At 47.1% G+C, this 18,825-nt stretch overlaps 5 protein-coding genes across 5 annotated transcripts; 3 read left to right on the top strand and 2 right to left on the bottom strand.

Annotated features, from left to right (window-relative positions):
- Window positions 1-547: 547 nt before the first annotated feature.
- BKA67DRAFT_514572 (fungal-specific transcription factor domain-containing protein) lies at window positions 548-3,366 on the top strand (the record flags this gene model as incomplete). The annotated part of the gene is made up of 3 exons (XM_046097658.1): window positions 548-893; window positions 944-3,171; window positions 3,223-3,366. The coding sequence occupies 3 exons, from the start codon at window positions 548-550 to the stop codon at window positions 3,364-3,366; spliced, it is 2,718 nt and encodes a 905-aa protein (XP_045962378.1).
- Window positions 3,367-7,239: 3,873 nt separating this feature from the next.
- BKA67DRAFT_601685 (uncharacterized protein) lies at window positions 7,240-8,810 on the top strand. The gene is made up of 2 exons (XM_046105332.1): window positions 7,240-7,646; window positions 7,714-8,810. Exons 1-2 carry the CDS (start codon window positions 7,439-7,441, stop codon window positions 8,472-8,474), a joined length of 969 nt encoding a protein of 322 aa, XP_045962377.1. The 5' UTR covers window positions 7,240-7,438; the 3' UTR covers window positions 8,475-8,810.
- Window positions 8,811-12,790: 3,980 nt separating this feature from the next.
- BKA67DRAFT_491919 (uncharacterized protein) lies at window positions 12,791-13,015 on the bottom strand (the record flags this gene model as incomplete). The annotated part of the gene is made up of 1 exon (XM_046096993.1): window positions 12,791-13,015. A coding segment is annotated over one exon (225 nt), but the record flags the coding sequence as incomplete, so codon positions are not given.
- Window positions 13,016-15,078: 2,063 nt separating this feature from the next.
- BKA67DRAFT_656362 (uncharacterized protein) lies at window positions 15,079-15,673 on the top strand (the record flags this gene model as incomplete). The annotated part of the gene is made up of 3 exons (XM_046106930.1): window positions 15,079-15,117; window positions 15,191-15,322; window positions 15,392-15,673. The coding sequence occupies 3 exons, from the start codon at window positions 15,079-15,081 to the stop codon at window positions 15,671-15,673; spliced, it is 453 nt and encodes a 150-aa protein (XP_045962375.1).
- A 616-nt stretch (window positions 15,674-16,289) lies between these two features.
- On the bottom strand, window positions 16,290-18,443 carry BKA67DRAFT_207078 (uncharacterized protein). Its single transcript, XM_046095462.1, has 5 exons — window positions 18,230-18,443; window positions 18,014-18,158; window positions 17,651-17,828; window positions 16,405-17,592; window positions 16,290-16,347 (listed from the first exon to the last, which is right to left on the bottom strand). The coding sequence occupies exons 1-4, from the start codon at window positions 18,315-18,317 to the stop codon at window positions 16,486-16,488; spliced, it is 1,518 nt and encodes a 505-aa protein (XP_045962374.1). The 5' UTR covers window positions 18,318-18,443; the 3' UTR covers window positions 16,290-16,347; window positions 16,405-16,485.
- Window positions 18,444-18,825: the final 382 nt, after the last annotated feature.

Genomic DNA, 18,825 nt, shown 5'->3' with positions numbered 1-18,825 from the left:
GCAAGTTTAATCCCCCATTGCCTCCGCGGAGCATTGGGGTATCAAATTCAGCTGCAAGTTGGTTCCAACCATTTTTGTACCCTGGTATCTTTCTTGCCACCATGTTTCGAACCTATGCACTCGTCCAACCCTCTACTAGTATGCCAGTGTCTTGAAATTGAAAATCAGTGGTGCCGCCTTTTCGCTACGGCGTTGATCAACTCTTATCATTCTGGCATTACTCATGCTTCTTAACATGCTCTTATAATTATGCGCTGATGGGCTACAGGGAAGGCTTTCAGTCTGGCCTATTGCCGTACTCCGCAAATATCACCGTTACTATCAAGGCTTGCTATAGTTACATCTTCCTCAATTATACAGTACATACCGCTTTTCTAGATGCACTCTTACCTTCAAATTATACAGACACCGACATTACTCACCTAACTTACTCTAGTCGTTCGAATTTAGGTGCTTTCTCTAGTATAATATATACCTTAGATTAACAAGAGAATCACTTCCAATAGCGGCTTTAGTACTGGAGATGCTTCCTTCTGGAGCTGCGAAGATGCTTTCTAATCCTCTTCAGCGATTTTCTTCCGATCATTCTCTCCCAACTAAAACGTTTCTGCCAGACTCCTATGTCTCTGCAGATTATCTTCATAGGGTGAATCTCGATGCCTCTAGTCACGGCTCTCAGCACGCTGTTCAACACCTACAGCAACATGTTGGTGTATCTGCGCCTCACTCGTCCGAAGCGCCGCAACCAAAACATCGAGAACTCTACAAAGCCCCTGAAGCTCGACTAACCAGCACCGGGGTTCCCATTCGAAGGAGAATTAGCAGAGCTTGCGACCAGTGCAACCAAATGCGGACGAAATGCGATGGACAACACCCTTGCGCACACTGTATAGGTAGTAATGGTGTTTCTTTCTGCGAATCGGATAAGTTTGCTAACAAGCAGCAGAATTTGGTCTTGGGTGCGAATATATCCGGGAACGAAAGAAAAGAGGCAAAATCTCCCGCAAAGACCTGGCTCAAAAGGCGACCGTGCAGGCGGCAGAGGTTCAAGATGTTCGAGAGTCTTCCACCCTAGACGACGATGGCTTGTCAACCGAACATAGGACAAACCGCGGTAAATCGAAGCAGCGTCAACTGTCTACTTCCAATGAAAATGTGTTTAATAACCTTTCCGAAGAAGTCATGGAGAGAGGACAAGCTGTTTCTTGTCTGGATAGTCTGGCAGAGTTGAGCTCTGATCAACCTCATCTAGCTACCAATATCTCAGCACTAGAAAGCGATCAGCTTGGTAGTCCAACTTCTTTGAACTTGGACGTATTTGGACAAATGATGACTGGGCCAGCCCGTAACTCCTACGGACCCAGTCAACCCGGTCTTTCAAATTGTACAGATATTTCCTTCGGTCTTCTACCCCAGAGCGCAGGCAATTACATAACAGGTGCCAGCCCTATTAGTGCCTACCCCATTACAGGAGAGCCAACATCCGCCGGCCGGGTAACAATGCCATCCTCACCGCCGCGATACCAGTCGTACATTCCGCAAATCAACTACCACCAGCAACTGCGATACCCTGTTCTAAACCCTCTCCTCCCACATCTAGGGAACATAATTCCGGTTTCTCTAGCCTGCGACTTAATTGATCTGTACTTTGCGAGCTATTCGTCTGCTCACGCTCATCCGATGTCTCCTTACATTCTTGGCTTCGTCTTCAGAAAGCGGTCCTTCCTCCATCCCAATCAACCGAGGCAATGCCAGCCAGCATTATTGGCAAGCATTTTATGGGTATCAGCACAAACCAGCGACGCGCCATTTATAGCCAGCGTTCCATCAGCTCGAGGTAAAATCTGCCATAGGCTACTTGAGCTTACGGTCAGTTTACTAAAGCCACTAATACACACACTCTCTAGAGATTCATCCCCAGTTACCAGTTCTGTTATGGACGATGTAGCTGTAGGAGGACTGGGCATTGCAATCCCCTGTTTTATGAGCCTGGACAATGCGGCCGGAAGGTCTGGTCCATTCGGAACTGCAGGAACACCGGACGATATCGTCACATATATTCATCTCGCCACAGTCTTTTCAGCCAGCGAGTATAAGGGTGCCAGCTTAAGGTGGTGGAATGCGGCTTGGTCACTCGCGCGAGAGTTGAAGCTGGGATGTGAACTTCCATCCTCGGCTTCACAACAAATTGATCCCAAAACTATTAATAACAACGCCGTTAACGAACTTAACGACGAATTAGGAGCTATCACTAATGAAGGACGGGAGGAAAGGAGACGTATATGGTGGCTTGCATATACCATGGATCGGCATCTTGCACTTTGTTACAATCGACCCCTATTCCTCCTGGATATAGAATGCGGAGGTCTTCTTCAGCCAATGAATGATACAAAATGGCAAAATGGCGACTTTAAACCAAACAATACGGACCCGGCGCTATCTCACCACCAAGTCAGAGGTCCACACTTCGAATGTAGTGGGCATTCTATCTTTGGGTATTTTCTGCCACTTATGGCAATTCTTGGTGAGATTGTTGAGCTTCATCACGCGCGTAACCACCCTCGTTTCGGAATCAGCTTTCGATCCGCCCCCGAATGGGACGGTCAAGTAGCAGAAATTAGGCGCCATCTCGAGATATATGAAGAGAGCCTCAAGAAATTTGAGCAACAATATTTCCACATCTATAATAATAATTCGAGCGAACCCTTACTAACTTTGGAGATGCCCGGAGAACTTGAGCGTATGGGGTCGCCATCAGCGCGCTCGGTCGGTACCAACTCATCACGAATGACAGAATCAGATATCCAGACGCGGATAGTCATAACATACGGTACTCATGTCATGCATGTACTCCATATCTTATTGGCTGGAAAATGGGATCCAATCAATCTTTTTGACGATGATGATCTCTGGATTTCATCGCAAGATTTCATTACCGCTACTGGCCACGCAGTTTCTGCTGCCGAAGCTATTAGCAATATTCTTCAGTACGACCCAGGCTTGGAGTTTATGCCGTTTTTCTACGGAATTTACCTACTTCAAGGGTCATTCCTCCTTCTTTTAATTGCCGACAAGCTTCAAGCCGAGGCATCCGCGAGTGTTGTGAGAGCTTGTGAAACCATCATCCGTGCTCACGAGGCATGCGTCGTCACGCTTAATACAGGATATCAGGTAAACTCATCTTAGTATCTAGATGCAATTTTGGTGCTGATATATAGCTAGCGAAACTTTAGTAGAGTAATGCGAAGCGCTCTTGCACAGGTCCGCGGCCGTGTGCCTGAAGACCTCGGTGAGCAGCACCAGCGACGGCGTGAACTTTTGGCGTTATATCGGTGGACTGGCGACGGCACTGGACTAGCATTGTAGGATTATTACAACAAATAATTGCTGATGATTTCTCTGCTTTTGTTAAATTCGATTAGAAGTTTGGCGTTTACATTATGGATCCGAGGGTCTGGCGTATAAAACATTATAACCTGTCTACTGATAATACTCTGAAAGTCTCGAGTTATAGAAAGAAGTTCAAATTTTTGCTGCATTTCAGGGAGATAAATTTGGAATTTCCAATGCTACACCGATATCTACGGCTTCTGTGTGGAAAACGTGCATAGAATATGATAGTCGCAATACATGAAGCAGACTATTAGCCTTATCGACTTGGGTAATGATAGCCCTGATGTAAACCTATATAGTGTGGGATGAGCTCGTTCGGGTGGCTGGCAAGTGCCGGTGCAGTTGCCCTGTTTGGATTGGCAGAAAACCTCGCACCAGTTCTAAATCAGTTCGGTTCGAAGGGACCGCGTAATTGTTGAACCGAGTAGGGTACATGCGGACATGTCCCACTAACTCACGCCTACTAAGGGGTACTATCGTGAAGTAGCTCGGGCAACCTAATAGAGGACTGGCACAGTGGGGACACAAAAGTCTGAAGCCATCGCGATATTCCCACATTTCCGGGATATAACAACAGAATTCAATCATATATAACTCAACCCAAATAAATCACAGAATTACCGGATTAAAATGTATACTATTACTGATTAGCTGTTGTTCAAATTTATGTAGTTCATATCCGGTATACCATCATCCTTCTAGTATGACCGCTTCGATATGCGCCGGCATAAAGTTATTTAATATATTTATCATAACTAGGTATACTAATCTCTTCCTCTACTTAAACCATAGTTTATAATAATTCTTTTATTGCCTCTTGTAAATCAGATAATGTACGGAGTTTCTTATGCTTCTCGCAGATATGCTCTTTTATTAGTTTTCAAAGGTTCTCGACAGGGTTAAGATAAGGGCTATATACGGGCTACTTTACAATCTTATTACTTGCTTCACAAGCTATATTTTTTACGGGTTTTGCCGTGTAAATTACTTCCTTATCTAGATAATGAGGGAGATACTCTTTAATTAATTCGAGATAATCGCGCGTTACTACGTCGCCCTTTTTAGTAAGCGGTCCCCCGTCGAGTAAAATAATAAAGGTTTGTATTCCGTACCAGATCCCACCCTGAAACATTTGCGTTTGCCCAGACTCTTTATAACAAGGTTATATATATTAATGTGGAATGACTTCTCCATTCAATTCTTTCCGTACGGTGTGGGCGACAAATAGATCTATTCAGCGCTGTCGTACGAAGGAGAAGAAGGGATTCTTCTCCTCGTATGTGGTCTATAGATAAGGGTGTGGGGTTCACCCGTACGGCTGCTGGCTGTGGTGGCTGACTGCCAGCACGCCGGTGACTACCTATACTACGTAATTAACCGTCGTACGAGACCGCGAATAATATATTCCAACAATTAAGGTAATAAGCGCAATTCTCCTCTTTTAGAAGGTTTGGTTAGTAATTAGGAGAGATGACTTACACGGAAGTTAGAGTGGAATTCTTACCGTGACGACGAAATGCCTACCGTGGTCTCTTCTGTAAAATGAACTCGGCGCCAAAAGCTTAATGGCTTCCCGCGATGCCGTAGAGCAAAAGATAACGGTGATTAAGCGTGATATTCGGTTAAAAAAAATTAGACGCTAGAGTGCCCAGGCCTACGTAATGCCATCTTTCCGGAGCCGTTGCCGTAGAATACGGCGGCTCTATATCTCCCGAAAAAGAGGTAATTTGTATTGGCTGGTGTGGTGTAAGTGTGATTTGTGCGGTGGTGATTGCCTAACACCGATTCATCTGTTTTAATTAGCACGTATTCGAGTCCAATAGGCTACTTAAATAAAAGCCATCGTCTCACCATTGATGCTACCATTATTTTCCCTGTAATTTCCAGTAGAAGTCGTGCGGAAATGATTATACTCTTTATCATCGCTAGAAGAATTACCGTTGCTGCACACACTTTTCTTCGCAAGTTGCAGCAAGTGTCCTGGCTCTAAGGATTTGGGAGTTATTACATATGTAGTCAAATCAATATTCTCTTGTCTACTCCTGTCATCTAACAGGACGCTAGCATCCTTAATTTTGTTATTGCTGGGTTGTGGTAGTATCACCTGCTTATTGCAATGACTCGAATCTGGAAGGCCGGGTCGTGGGGAAGTTTGACAGGAATAGGCAGGTGGTGACTGTGAACAGGCGGCCGAGCAGGAAGCTGGTGTGCCCCGGAGCTGTCTATTCATGGCTGATAAAATCTAACAGGATCCATGAAAACTATTAATCGGTGTGAAAGGTATCTCAAACAGTAGGCTGAAAGATAATAATTGTTGGTAAGTTGGTAAGAGTGTAGGCTTCAGGAGCAAGATTCTTAGAGATAGTGACTAATTTTATGCTTTCTAGATTGATCTTTTATACTCTGACCCTAACCATTACAATTTAATCTTACAGGCACCTAGTTAAAGACACAAAGATTCTGAAAATCCATTTCATTCAGTGATTTTCCTGGTTTCAAATCGTATCCCTGTGTCTGAAATCACACCGCCACGGTAATACAGTCTTTACAGGGACATCCTATCCCACTATTAGCTTCAATATTTCATGATTGGGAGATTGCTTATTCATTTGAAAACCTCAGTCTAAACTTGTACGGTGCTTCTCTCTCCTCTATTTACACAGGGCGAAAGGGGCTAGGATTTGCTCATATGATCCCTCTATTAAGCCAGAGTAGTATATCAGAGAGAACCCAAAGAGTTCACCTTAATTTCAAATGATACCGGGCTTCTCGGTTATTGTCTTAGACCAATAGACCGTAGTATTAGTAACTATACGTATGTTTCTGATTATGAAACTTCTACTTAATCTAACATCTAAACAAGGGATATCGGGCACCTAAGACTTTGAATCAGAAAACTCCTCTTAACGCGTCATCTAAGCTCGGATACCGTTGTATCAGGTACCCACTAACAATCTTTTCTGATAGAATAAGAGCTAGGTGTGATAGTAATAGTGACTGTGGAGCGGTATCTCAGCCACTCCAAGCTTTTCCCTTGCATTTCAGGGAATCCTGATAGGGTATTAATGACACCGCAATCGTAAAATAGGTAAATATGGCTAGAAATGGGTCAAGGGTGTTACGAACAAGGCTATTACATGGGGCTGCAGGCAAACCCCAGAAAGCACCTATTAGAGGAAGGCTTAGCAACCAGCATTGTGATTAGACAAAGGAACGCCATAAGGTCACGTAACCGTTCAGTGGTGATCAGTGGTGATCAGTGGTGATCAGTGCAGTGACACTGATCAAAGGACTATGTGGCTCAGCAGTGATCAGTATACCTCTACTGATCACTAGTTAGCAGAACAATATCAGTGAAGGAACGAATGGACATAATAAGGATTGGGTTTCCTAATCTACATAGACCGTCATTACTTCAGTGATCAATCTAAGCATATATCTTACCCATAGGTGAAGTTAAAGCTTTGGCGACTACACTTGTGAATCTCTATTGCTCAGTGTACTCTGAAGGTCCATCTCTATAGTCTTCTCTTTGCGGCTAGCATATCTTGTTAGCATGAACCCAGCCTGTTATATTATTTGTAGTTTCGCAACCCGATAGTATAATCGTCACTTAGGGGAAGATGAATTCAGTCCTTTCGTTTGCATAATGTCTCAGAGAGAGGGCGGAGCGTGCACCTCAGAAGTTTATGAGGATAGCCGAGCATGTTTAGAGTCACTCACGCTCCCCAGCAGCTGATTGTACTACCCCGTGCTTGTACGACAGCTGTCTCCCTATGGTTAGCTAGCCTATTCCTAGCTTTCCGGCTTTCTTCGTAATCTTATCTAGAGCAAATTCTAATAATAGCCTGACAGAACAGCCTCTGGCAGGTCCGGATACCTACCCCGCTTTTCTTGCGTTATATTGCTTGAATCATGAATGCTTAGCCGCATTCAATCAGGCAACCATAGGGTACAATTACCTGTCCTCTATACCTAGTCGAAGTTCATTCGCCGTTCAAGGGATCACACTATCCTCAATTTGCCTCCTTAATGTTCTCGCCTCATGGCTCGTACTAAGCAAACAGCGAAACGCGTTGGGAAACGTTTAATAACCTGGACGCGGTTTCACCTACCGCGGGAGCAGGAGTGGCCGATGTGGTCCGTAGACCACGCTGATATTCATGTTGGCCCACTTGCGCGCGTGGAAGGTTGCTGTAAGGCATCACTGGGAAGAATGGTCGAGAACTCTGAGCAGGCTGCCTATATCATTGGTGGGTGTCATCTGCATCGGGAACGGATTGCATATTTCCTGACTGACCTTGTTGTAAAACTACGTAGAATGGTCTACGCTAGATGACTTGAAGAACTTCCAGTCCTCTCCTGCCTGTGCAGAGTTTCTGCGAAACCTCCCCGAATACGACAACTCACAAGTCTCTATTGAGTCCGGCTCAGCACTGAGGCACCTGACTTTTGACGATGCCTCCTCGTCGTTACCGCCGGCGCCGTCGCGCTTCCTTACTTTTAAACACGTTACTGAGGCTGTGACATCGCAGGTGGAGGGCCGCGTAACCATTACTGCCTTCTTAATACCACGTAAAGTCGACAACATAATGACGATATGGAATGACAACTTTAAAAGCGTATTTAGTTACTTCATCCCTCGCGGCTCCCAGTTTGTAACTGGCCGTAAAGGTTTCTGGTTTAAATCTTTAGCCATATGGTTCTGGGTACTTACGGAAGACTACTGGGTGGAAAAGAACTTTGGGAAGCTGGAGCAGACGCAGGAAGATAACGAGGGTCGGACAATCTTCTGCCACTTTCACCTATGGCCACGTAAATTTGGTGCCACTCCGGAGCACGAAGAGGCATCGGCAGCAGACCCACAGGCAAGGGAGTCGTGGAATCAGGCCATAGCGCAGGTGATGCCTCCGGCTACGGCCTGGGAACAGGAGCGTTGGGACATTCGGGAAGTGCCGCGTTTTTACCCCCGGGAGCCCGAGTGGGATCCGGAGTTGCCTGTGGAGTATCAAAAAGAGCAAAAAAGACTCATGGAGGAATATCTCCAATTCCATGGCTTCAAAGTCGGTGAAAGGTCGTGATGAAGCTATGGCTCAACCATAAGAGTCGGCGGTAGTTTGAGAAATTTATGTTTTGGGTGTGTCGGGCTTGAACACATCAATAATAGCTCTTCTTCTTTTGGAGTCCATATAGTCTTTTGAGTATTTACTTTGTTTCTACAACTGAAGAAGTATGGAAGCCAATGCTTGAATACGTCACACTCTCGCTATGGTGACGCTCTATTGCGAAACGGTGGCATTACCGTCGTTGGTGAGGCTAGAAAGTACTGGTGATAGTGGCAGAAATTAATTAATTAGGAAGGTGCCATCGATGCAAAAGAAGAAGAAAAAAAGCGTTTTTTATTTGTTGTATTGGAGATATTGAGACAGAGATGAAGCCGCTCCGGACCCGAGGATGAAGACGTGTATGGATGGGAGACTAAAAGCAACGAAGGAGTACCTTGCGCCATATAGGGTGGACACACCGAAGGATGCGCTACAGAAGCAGTCACTGAAGATGGGGTAGGAATGAGTTAAAAACTTCGTGATCGGGTTTTTTACAGCTGTTAAGTACTGCCAAAATTGTTGAAATTGGGAGAAATGCATGCTGTTCGTATGACGGCCACGCAGGCACGAGGACTTAGCATACTATATACCCCATCTCACAACCCTCCGAGTCCTTTTTGAGTTTGCTGCTGGTAGACGGCTCCGGTGCTCACTTGTATCAGTCTAGCCATCCTTTGACAGCAAGCAATGATATTTCTGAACACAGTTTTCCGTGCCCAAAATGTTATGATAGCCGAATCTGCTCTAGTAGTAGGCGAACGGTTGGAACTGCGTTCCGCTGATAAAACCTTCATCGGAACACTGTATGACACTGTTCTTCCACGCGTAATGTACAAGTAGCCGTTATAATGTATACATAAAAGGACATACTCTGTAACTACTTATGTTTGCAGACCACCTGGTTTCAATTTGGTAAATACGATAGCCTAGTAGACTAGCTTTCAGTCTTAGGAGGCTGACCTATTACGGCATGCATTTGTAACTGTTCTCAGTTACAAAGCTTACAAAACGGGGGCCGGGATATACGGTCTAGCGCGGTAAGCAGGCTACCCGTTTCTGTCCCACGGCCTATCGCTAAGATAACCCCTTCTCACCAGGTAGGTATGCCCTTACAGCGCTGAATTAGTGCTCAGGTGGGTGATAACTCGGGAATCCCCGATGTTGTATGTTAATGTATTTTTGTGTGATTCTCTCTACATTCGTCTATTACTCGCTCGTTTGCGTCAATATTGGCATTGTGTGACGAATTGGAAAGAAGCTTTCTCATGGTGGCATCGGAATGCTCCTACTCTTTCGACTGCAGCGCTTCCTTTGGTCTTCCTACTTGATATAAAATCATCGCCGCCTATAATATCCCTTTCCTGTGCGCAGTTCACAGAGCTTCTTTTCTCATCTCTGGATGGGCAGATCACTATACAAGAGCACAATGGAGGAGTCTTACCCTGTATTTGGACTAAGCACAAAAGAAGAATAGCAAAGGGTATTGGCCTTGCACCAGGACGGCTGTACTTTTAGTATTCATGCTGAAGCAGCAAGTTTAATCAATACGCCTATGAAACGCTTCACCAGCTTCTGGAAGAAGGCGGGGATGGGGGAGCTGCGATAGAGAATGGAATCGACGGCATCGACATTTGGTGTTAATCAAGAGTGAAAGTTATCGAGGTGGAGTAAGCATCCTAATTAGAGGCTTTGCTTATCAGCAAGATCTGTCTTCCGGCTGCACATTGCTGCTGAAATTCCAAATGAAACAGCTCCATTAGCCTTCGTGGAGGCTCCAGAGGTCGAGAGGGGGTTTGACCAATTCTACGTGAACCATTGGCAGCATAACCATCATTTGACAGAAGAAGAGGTAGACGCAGCCGCAGACGACTTCTACGATACCCAATACACTCAGGTATCTGGCATTGAAGAGTGGAAGCAGGATAAACAAGACTGGGTGGCGTCAGATCACGTGCTTGCCTTCTTTTGGCACTGCGTTTCACGGGCGCGGAACTGTTTACACTTCCCTAATGCCGTGTTTACGGATGACATGGAAACAGAGATTGCCTTCGCATTTGCAGCACTAGGCTTCTTTGTGCACAGAGTGCTGTACGAGACACCACCGACCTTGATAGATTGCCGAGATGCCGGACGAGCTTGTTGCAGACCTTGAACTCCGGTGGATGCATGATCACAACTTTGGGTTTCAAGAGGGTAGTGACTCTGGTTTCGAAGCATCTTCAAGTAGGAGATGGAGTTCGAGTGAGGAGACTAGAGAGAAATGTGCTGGACATGACAAGTCCTTGGAACCTGTCTTGAAAGTCTGTGCTGTCTTCCCGCATGCCCAAGAAGCAATCTAGTTCGAGGGTTGGTTCGATCTCCCGGGTAGTAATGATGATTACCCTGACATGCTCGTTGAAACTGACGAGTGCGACGAAGGGTACGAAGCGGAGGACGAGGATGACGCGGAAGTTGATGATGATATGATAGCGTGAGTTTAAACGTTCCTGTATTTCCTTCACTCAAGCTTCTTTGTTTACTCAAGTGGCAACTGACCATTTACTTAAGTGGCAGCCAGGCTTGTAGTAAAGTGCTGCACAGTTCAAATTACGATTGCACGAATTAGGTTCATGAACTTCATGCATTGAATGGGTGCGCCCTGCAAGGTACATGCCGGTAAGCTTAAGCGACACGAGGTCTACTGTGAGTAGGGTTACTGCTTTACTGGATTGGCTTGACAGCTTAGTGGGGGCCAGGGGGCATTGACTTGCACATGTAGTCTAACCTGGGGTAGGTTAGGCTAGGACAGTAAGCGTAACAGTGCTAACCTTAGTACTAAGGCAAGCAAGCAAAGCACACTTGAGGCCCCACCTGCCAGTGACATCCATTAACGCGCAGCAAACGCGACTGCTTGCCCCCAATCGAATCTCAGGCCTTGCCATTGATGGCGGTGCGCGCGGAGAAAAAAAGGTATCAAAACATTCGCTCACTTCCTAGAGGCCCTCTCTCGCAGATGGCACGACCATTGCCTCACACAACTGGATGAACACGCGACAGATTCACGTCCTGCCTTGGAGACCCCTACTCGCACTTCGAACCCGTTTTCACATACACTCGCTTCTTCACATTCGCCTGCGTCAAGCTCACGTCCATGCCTCGGGGCCAGACTATTCCTCTCCTGGCGTCATGTTGGACAGGGCAACCCAGAACTACGAGGCTTCACGGCCTAGCCAACCTGCGAAACCGCTTCTGAAGAAAAAGCTCCTTCCCTCGAGCAGCCTGGCATCCCGCGATGGTGACATATCAGACTTCACCAGCAAGAATCGCACCGGCAATGTGTCTTCCAACGCATTCGGGAGCGCCAGTCAAACTGCTAGAACGAGTGCGAATACGAGTTGGGGCTCTACGAAGGCAACCACCTTTCCTCTAAATCCAAAATCAGACAACGTCGTCCCGAAAAAATCCACCACCTCTGTCACCAGCTTTGTCAAGCCAACTTTGGGCTTTTCCTCTCTCTGCAGTCGCTCGGACTCTTTCGAGGATGAGCCTATCTCCAGGACCATAGGCAGCACCGTATCGAAACCCACCTCGGTCTACATAGCTGAGGATGACTTCAGCGACGACGATGCTCTGGAGCTCGACTATCAATGCCCGGCTTCTCTCCCGCCTCCCCCAATCCCGCCAAAAACAACAATCCAGAGGCAAACGTCTACTATCTCAATACCTGATACCCCGCCTGCCCCTTCTTATCATCCTTCTCCGGCCACTGCAACCTCGACTCAATATATGCCGTGGACTTCGTCGCCTCTGGAACATCTCTACCCGCCTCCTTTGCCCCGTCCACAATCGGCCAAGCGGCAGTCGTCAAACCACGTCAATCCGATCGCGGCTCCTGTAGCCAAGAAACGAAAACTTCCCCCTTCGTACTCCAGACCAGCAAAGGAGGAGCCTGAACTTGGCGACCAAGAAGCAGACGCGGATTTATTCGCATCACACAAAAACCCATCAAGGCCCAAGAACGGTGGGGTCGTCAAAAAGGAACGCTGGCCAAAGAAAGAAGACGATGGAGATCTGTTTGCTTCATTTAAATCTACCACAGCTACCCCTGCGACCAAGTCGAAAACTCTACCATGGGATGCGACCCATAGTGCACTCAAGGCAAAAAAGAATCAGTTGAAGAGCCAGAGCAAGGCCAAGTCCGATTCTCAAGTCGATCTTTCTATGGATGACATCCAGTCTGCTACGGCGACCCACCACAAAGCCACTCACACTGCCATGTCACTCAGTGCAGAGCAAGAACACGTGAAGGAGCTGGTGGTCGAGAAGATGCAAAGCGTTTTCTTTACCGGTCCTGCAGGAACGGGTAAATCTGTCTTGATGCGCTCCATCATTGCTGCTTTGAAGAAGAAATGGGCTCGTGATCCCGAACGACTGAGTATCACGGCATCAACAGGACTGGCAGCTTGCAACATTGGTGGCATGACACTCCATAGTTTTGCTGGTATTGGCCTCGGCAAGGAGCCTGTGCCTGAACTGGTCAGAAAGATTCGACGAAACGCCAAGGCCAAGAATCGCTGGCTGCGCACCAGGGTCCTGATCATAGACGAAGTTTCCATGGTTGACGCTGAGCTCTTCGACAAATTGTCCCAAATCGCGCGTACCATCCGCAACAACGGCCGACCTTTTGGCGGTATCCAGCTTGTTATTACGGGAGATTTCTTTCAACTCCCTCCTGTACCAGACAGGAATAAACGAGAAACCAAGTTCGCTTTCGATGCTGCGACGTGGAGTACGTCGATAGATCATACCATCGGACTAACTCAAGTCTTCCGTCAACGAGATCATCGTAAGTCTATTGATATTTTATGCTAGTACAAGCGTTAATGTCCGCCAGATTTTGCCAACATGCTCAATGAGATGCGTTTGGGTCGTGTAAGCGACGAGACCGTGCAAACTTTCAAGGGTCTCTCCCGGCCAATAGCATATGCAGATGGACTCGACGCAACCGAACTCTTCCCCACTCGCCAGGAAGTTGAGAGGTCCAACGAAATGAGGTTACGTTCTCTGCCCGGCGAGGTTCGCGCGTTTCCAGCAGAGGACTCAGGAGACCCGAATGTTCGAGACAAATTGCTGGAGAACATGATGGCACCCAAGGTCATCGAATTGAAGAAAGGTGCTCAGGTTATGCTTATTAAAAACCTGGACGACACTCTCGTCAACGGATCTCTTGGCAAGGTCATGGGCTTCCAGAGCGAGGCTTCTTTCGAGGCCAACTTGCACAAGATGCTCGGCGATGACGAAGCTGATCCGGCAGATGATAGCGGAATTGAGGTCGCCAAGAAGAAGATCAAGTCCTTTACAAGTAAAGATTCCGCTCTGAAGGATTTCAGGGATTACCCTGTCGTCAAATTCAGCGCCACTGATGGTAGCCATCGAATCTTGCATGTTATGCCAGAGGAATGGAAGGTCGAGCTTCCGAATGGCGACATTCAAGCAAAGCGCACTGCGCTACCTCTGATTCTGGCGTGGGCACTGTCCATCCATAAAGCCCAAGGTCAGACATTGGAAAGGGTCAAGGTGGACCTTGGCAAGGTCTTCGAGAAAGGACAGGCGTATGTTGCGCTTAGTCGTGCAACCACCAAAGATGGACTGCAGGTGTTGCGGTTCGAGAAGAATAAGGTAATGGCCCACCCAAGGGTCATACATTTCTACAATCAGCTCTACAGTGCTGAGACGGCCATTAAGAAAAAGCCCACAACCATTACGGACTTTGTCAAGGCCAAAACAGGAACGTCTTCAAAGATAGCTGTCATTGACTTAGATGATGATGAGGAAGCAATGGCTGCTTATGGCTAAGCGCGCATTTATCGGTGTAGGGTTGGCATTCAGGAATGATCTGGTGTCAAGTTGCTTTGCTGCTCATATGCCTTACACGGCCGTTAAAACTCACGCATGGAAGTAGACAAGATATAACTTATCTCGGGCACATGACCAATGCCATGAGGCGAATAAACCAAGTAATATTTATGTTCTGGATCAACTGGTGACGCAGAATTCATGATCTAGCGGCGGGGCCTTTTGAAGGTAGCGATCAACCTCAACATTCTCAAGCCTCATGTCCTAAGCAAATCTGCCCACCAGTAACTTGAATTCGTTGAGAATTCTATCAGGAGATAACTTCTGCGAAGCGATCATTCTAGTTTCTGAAGAAACACCAGCGCAATAAGAGTACAACATCTTGAGCTCAGGGATCACGACTTTATACACTGCACATATTGGCATCTACTGATCGCGCGGGGCCCTTTTTGTTCCTCAAGGGGAAACAAATGGCAAATGTCTCTCTTAAAGCATTCCCTAATGAAACCGCAGCACGTTGCGTTCACCTGGGCCACGGACACTATTCCAAAAGATATGGGTCCACTTCCATCGTGTCTCGAAACGTGTTTCGTTTCACAGCCTGTTAAATCATCACCGAAAACTACAAAGCTCTCGGCTAAGTAGCAAAACACCACGGGGGATAGTTCTTTTTTTCCCCTTGGTTCTCCATCTAACATTATAGATTTAAGGACGCATCAAGACCAGTCTGGTAGGAGCGCCTAAAATGGACGCATCATTCGAGAGAAACTTCACCTTCTTCACCGTAGGGACCACCCCTGGATTCCTCCCTAGTTCGAGTTCGAATCCGAGCAGCTGATGCGGTCTCGTGCCCCCAGGTCCCAGCGGCATTCGTGCTCCTGTTCCTCCCGAAGCTCTACAGCTTCGCGCTGGGCGGTCGGTATCTCGACCCCGCCAGCCCGAAGAAGTACCAGCCCTCCGTCCTGGAGGCCGACGACCTGGACTACAAGGTACGTAGCCCCTTGGGCCAGAACGCGACGGAGAGCCGTCATGCAAAGGCGGAAAGCTGACCGCGACAGACCAAGGCCCGCATCCTCCGCGCCGAGGCGGCATTCGCCAATGGTCTCGAGACCATCGGCCTCTATGCGGCGGCGGTCGCGGCGGTGAATATAGCACCGGTGGAACCCGGGACGGCAAATATCTTGGCGTTGGTTTACCTGGCGACCAGAGTGGTATATAACATGATCTATGTAGTCCTGCAGGATGATCCGCGCTGGGCGTTGGCGAGGAGCGTGACGTGGTTTGCCGGCATAGGAATCGTTCTGGCAATGTTCGGGTTGGCTGGTGCTGCGGTGTATTGACGCAAACTCTGATTCATCTCACTGAGGTGTACGTTCTCCCATAGAGGCAGATTGCCGTATGTTTTCTGAGCTCCAGTATCCTGGTCGGGAGGCCGCGTCGCTGTGTGTATAAACGAAGAAATATGACGGCAAACAAGTATAGAATTCAGGGGCCTCATCAGAGTCGATTATTGGCAGTTGTTGGCATCCGATAGTCTCAAGACGAGCGTCTCTTGAGCTTGATACGTGACAGGACACAACTGCTGCATCTCGGGTGCTCACAAATGTGACAAAAGGACTCGTTCGTGCCGAGTCCTGTTTTTCCGCAATCGCAGCAGTGCCAATGGTAAACGTAGCGGGTGCCTATGTCGGCTCGAGGCATGGCAGGGCGAATGAGATTTGCTTGAGAGACACAACTAGTCAAGCTGATGTAAAAGGGGGGGGGTTTTTTTTGGTTGGAAAGTCTGCTTGAGTTATAAAAGCGTTCAACAGTCGACATGGGTCAATTGGTATAAGGCTAGATACACCATTGTTTCGTGAGCTCATAATGCAAAGCTAGTCCACCACTTATATATGCTAGACATTGTAAAATGATGATGCCGTTGGATTGTTGACGTGGTTGCACACCTTTCGAACCAGGGTAATAAGTGTACAGAACCTTACCACATTTAACGAGGCCTAGCTGAGCCTCGCTCCTGATTCGGCATCTTACGTCAGCCGCATTCATTGTCACATGGATTCTAGATACCCACCATCAATGCGCATAAAAGTGATCTCTCGATTCTATAAATACTGGCGATCCTTCTAGGGAAGCCTGTAAATAGAACATATTTCTATGCGGACGGTTCAATACCCGTGTGGAATTTCTCGAGACCACATGTGCACCCATTCCTTTCGCAGTCACCGATGTGTTTCCTCGTCCAGCCGACTGACTTCTTCACACCAAGTAAAGGCCGAGACGAGGAGAAGGCCCACATGGAGGGCCAGATCGCGTCATCTAGCACCGTATCATCGCAGTCGGAAAAGTTTTCCAGCGCTTGCGAAAGCTGTTTTGTTGCCACTCCGTTGCAAGTTATTGTAGTAAGCCTCTTGGCCCATCCGTATGAGAATACTGATCTCCCAGGGTTCAGCTGAGTCTCCAAGACCTGCTGCGCTTCGGATGGAAGGTTTTCCTGGCACTCTTCGGTACTGACCACCCTAATTGGTAGCTTGAGAGAAGCAGGTACTGCATGGACAGACCATTTTTGCAATTCCTCAACAAGTTGAGTCGATGACTTTGACATGTCCTCCCCTAATACCAGCCTTGCGCGAGCCTTCTCAGTATCAGTACCAATTGTATCGACGATATTTCGGTAGGTTTCGACGGCCTCCTCCACACAAACCAACTCGTAGCCATCAATAATAGGATAAACTTGCGTGGGCAGGAAATGATCCTTGGCTTCCTGCTCGGAGTGAGCAATTCTCTGACGATCGAACCAGTCCTCTAATTCAACATTCATGTGTGAAAAGTCGGACGTCAGAGCCACTATAACTGAAGTGTCAATATTCAAAGTTTGGGAAAATTTTGTCTTAGGATTGGAGTACATCCTAGACATGATCTCGTCGGTTAGTTCCGGCGATGGAGGCAGATCGTCACTGCAGAACACTTCGACTCCTGGTACTTGCCGGCAGAGACTGACTATTTTGTCGACTTCAGGGTTTTCATGCTGCTTTATTCGTGAGAGTATCAGCTGAATAACCGGCGTTTTTGTCCGTATTCGGTGATTTTTAGCAGCCCGAGCTAATTCCTTCGTGGTCTTTAATATTGGGATATCCAAGTCGTCTTCGATCGTGTATCCTCCCTCCTCGTCCTCATCTTCGCTATCGCCGCAGAAAATGGCTTCCTTTGCAAGATCAAACAGTAACCTTCTATTCGTAATTGTGGATATTTTGATCCAGGTCTGCAAGCGATGAAAAATTAGTCTATTCTGCTCTGTAAACCGTCTGAAAGATACTTACATGACCTGCATCTGTAATGAGGTCAACCATAACGTGCCGGTATTTTGAGCCCATGTGAGTACCCAGGGTGGGTATGATACGCTGCCCTGGTGCTTGGAGTGGTTTGTCTAGTTGTTCCGTACATACTCGTTGTCGTATGTCGAAGATCCTAGACGATCGCTTTGCTACCTCCCAGAGACTATGTGGATAAGATAATTCAGCCACCAAACTCCCTGTCTACGGATTTTGTAGCATTCAACGTGAGGGTGATCATGTGTTTTGAAAAAGCTGAATTTTGAAAACAAGTATCGGTAGGATGGAATATGGCAAACTTCAAAAAGGGGGGAGGGGAAGGGCATTGCATTACGCAAGCAGCAAACTCACGTCTCATAGAACAGCAAATTACTGCCAGATCGAGCATTAGCCGATGGGTTGTCCTCAAGTTTCTTTTGCAAGTTTCCAGTTTCATTTCGTAATTCTCCTTTCAAGGACGACAGCTTGCCTCCCACCTGCGGGATTGGTATGGTTCCTGGACTCGGATTTTAATATATATACTAGTAGGTAGGTTATCCTATATGCTATAATGTGGTGTTCACACACCTAATGTATTCTGTCGAACATGTTCTGTAAAGAGCTCAAGCTCTTCAAGTAGCGTGCGTGCACGTTCTAGGCTTTCGTTCTCGTTCATGAAATCGGTTAGGTCTCCGCAAAAGCTAGTATGGTCGTATATTTGCGTTTTGAAAAGAATAATGTATAATTCAACATGTGTCGCGACCTTCGTTGAACGCAAACACCGAATGTAACTTGAGCCGAAGTTGTGGATGCAACATTTTATGCGTCACCAAATACATACCGCTGTAATTGATGCCCCACCGGTAAGCGCAGCCTAGATTACTAGTCGGCCAGAATGGCATTGGCATTGGAGTACACCGATATTAACCTTAAGAGTAGGAGTTTAGTGTCCAAAAGAGCAACCAGGTGGTCGACCACCTCTGGGAATATGTTCTTGCACGAACTATCATACGGTGTACATAAATCCTGAAGTAGCTTCCCCTGAATAGTATCATCTCTCGTATTTGCATCTCATTCTTCAAGCGATCCCATATTTCGCCGCTGATCGTGGCTAGATTGAATGGTGGATTTATGGTCAGACCATTTCGGACACTAAAACGTAGCTGTGCCAACCTCCAGTCCGG

This window comes from Truncatella angustata (assembly GCF_020726525.1).
Source record: "Truncatella angustata strain MPI-SDFR-AT-0073 chromosome Unknown BKA67scaffold_2, whole genome shotgun sequence".
Classification (NCBI taxonomy): Eukaryota; Fungi; Ascomycota; class Sordariomycetes; order Amphisphaeriales; family Sporocadaceae; genus Truncatella; species Truncatella angustata.
This window is presented reverse-complemented; position numbering and strand designations above follow the sequence as displayed.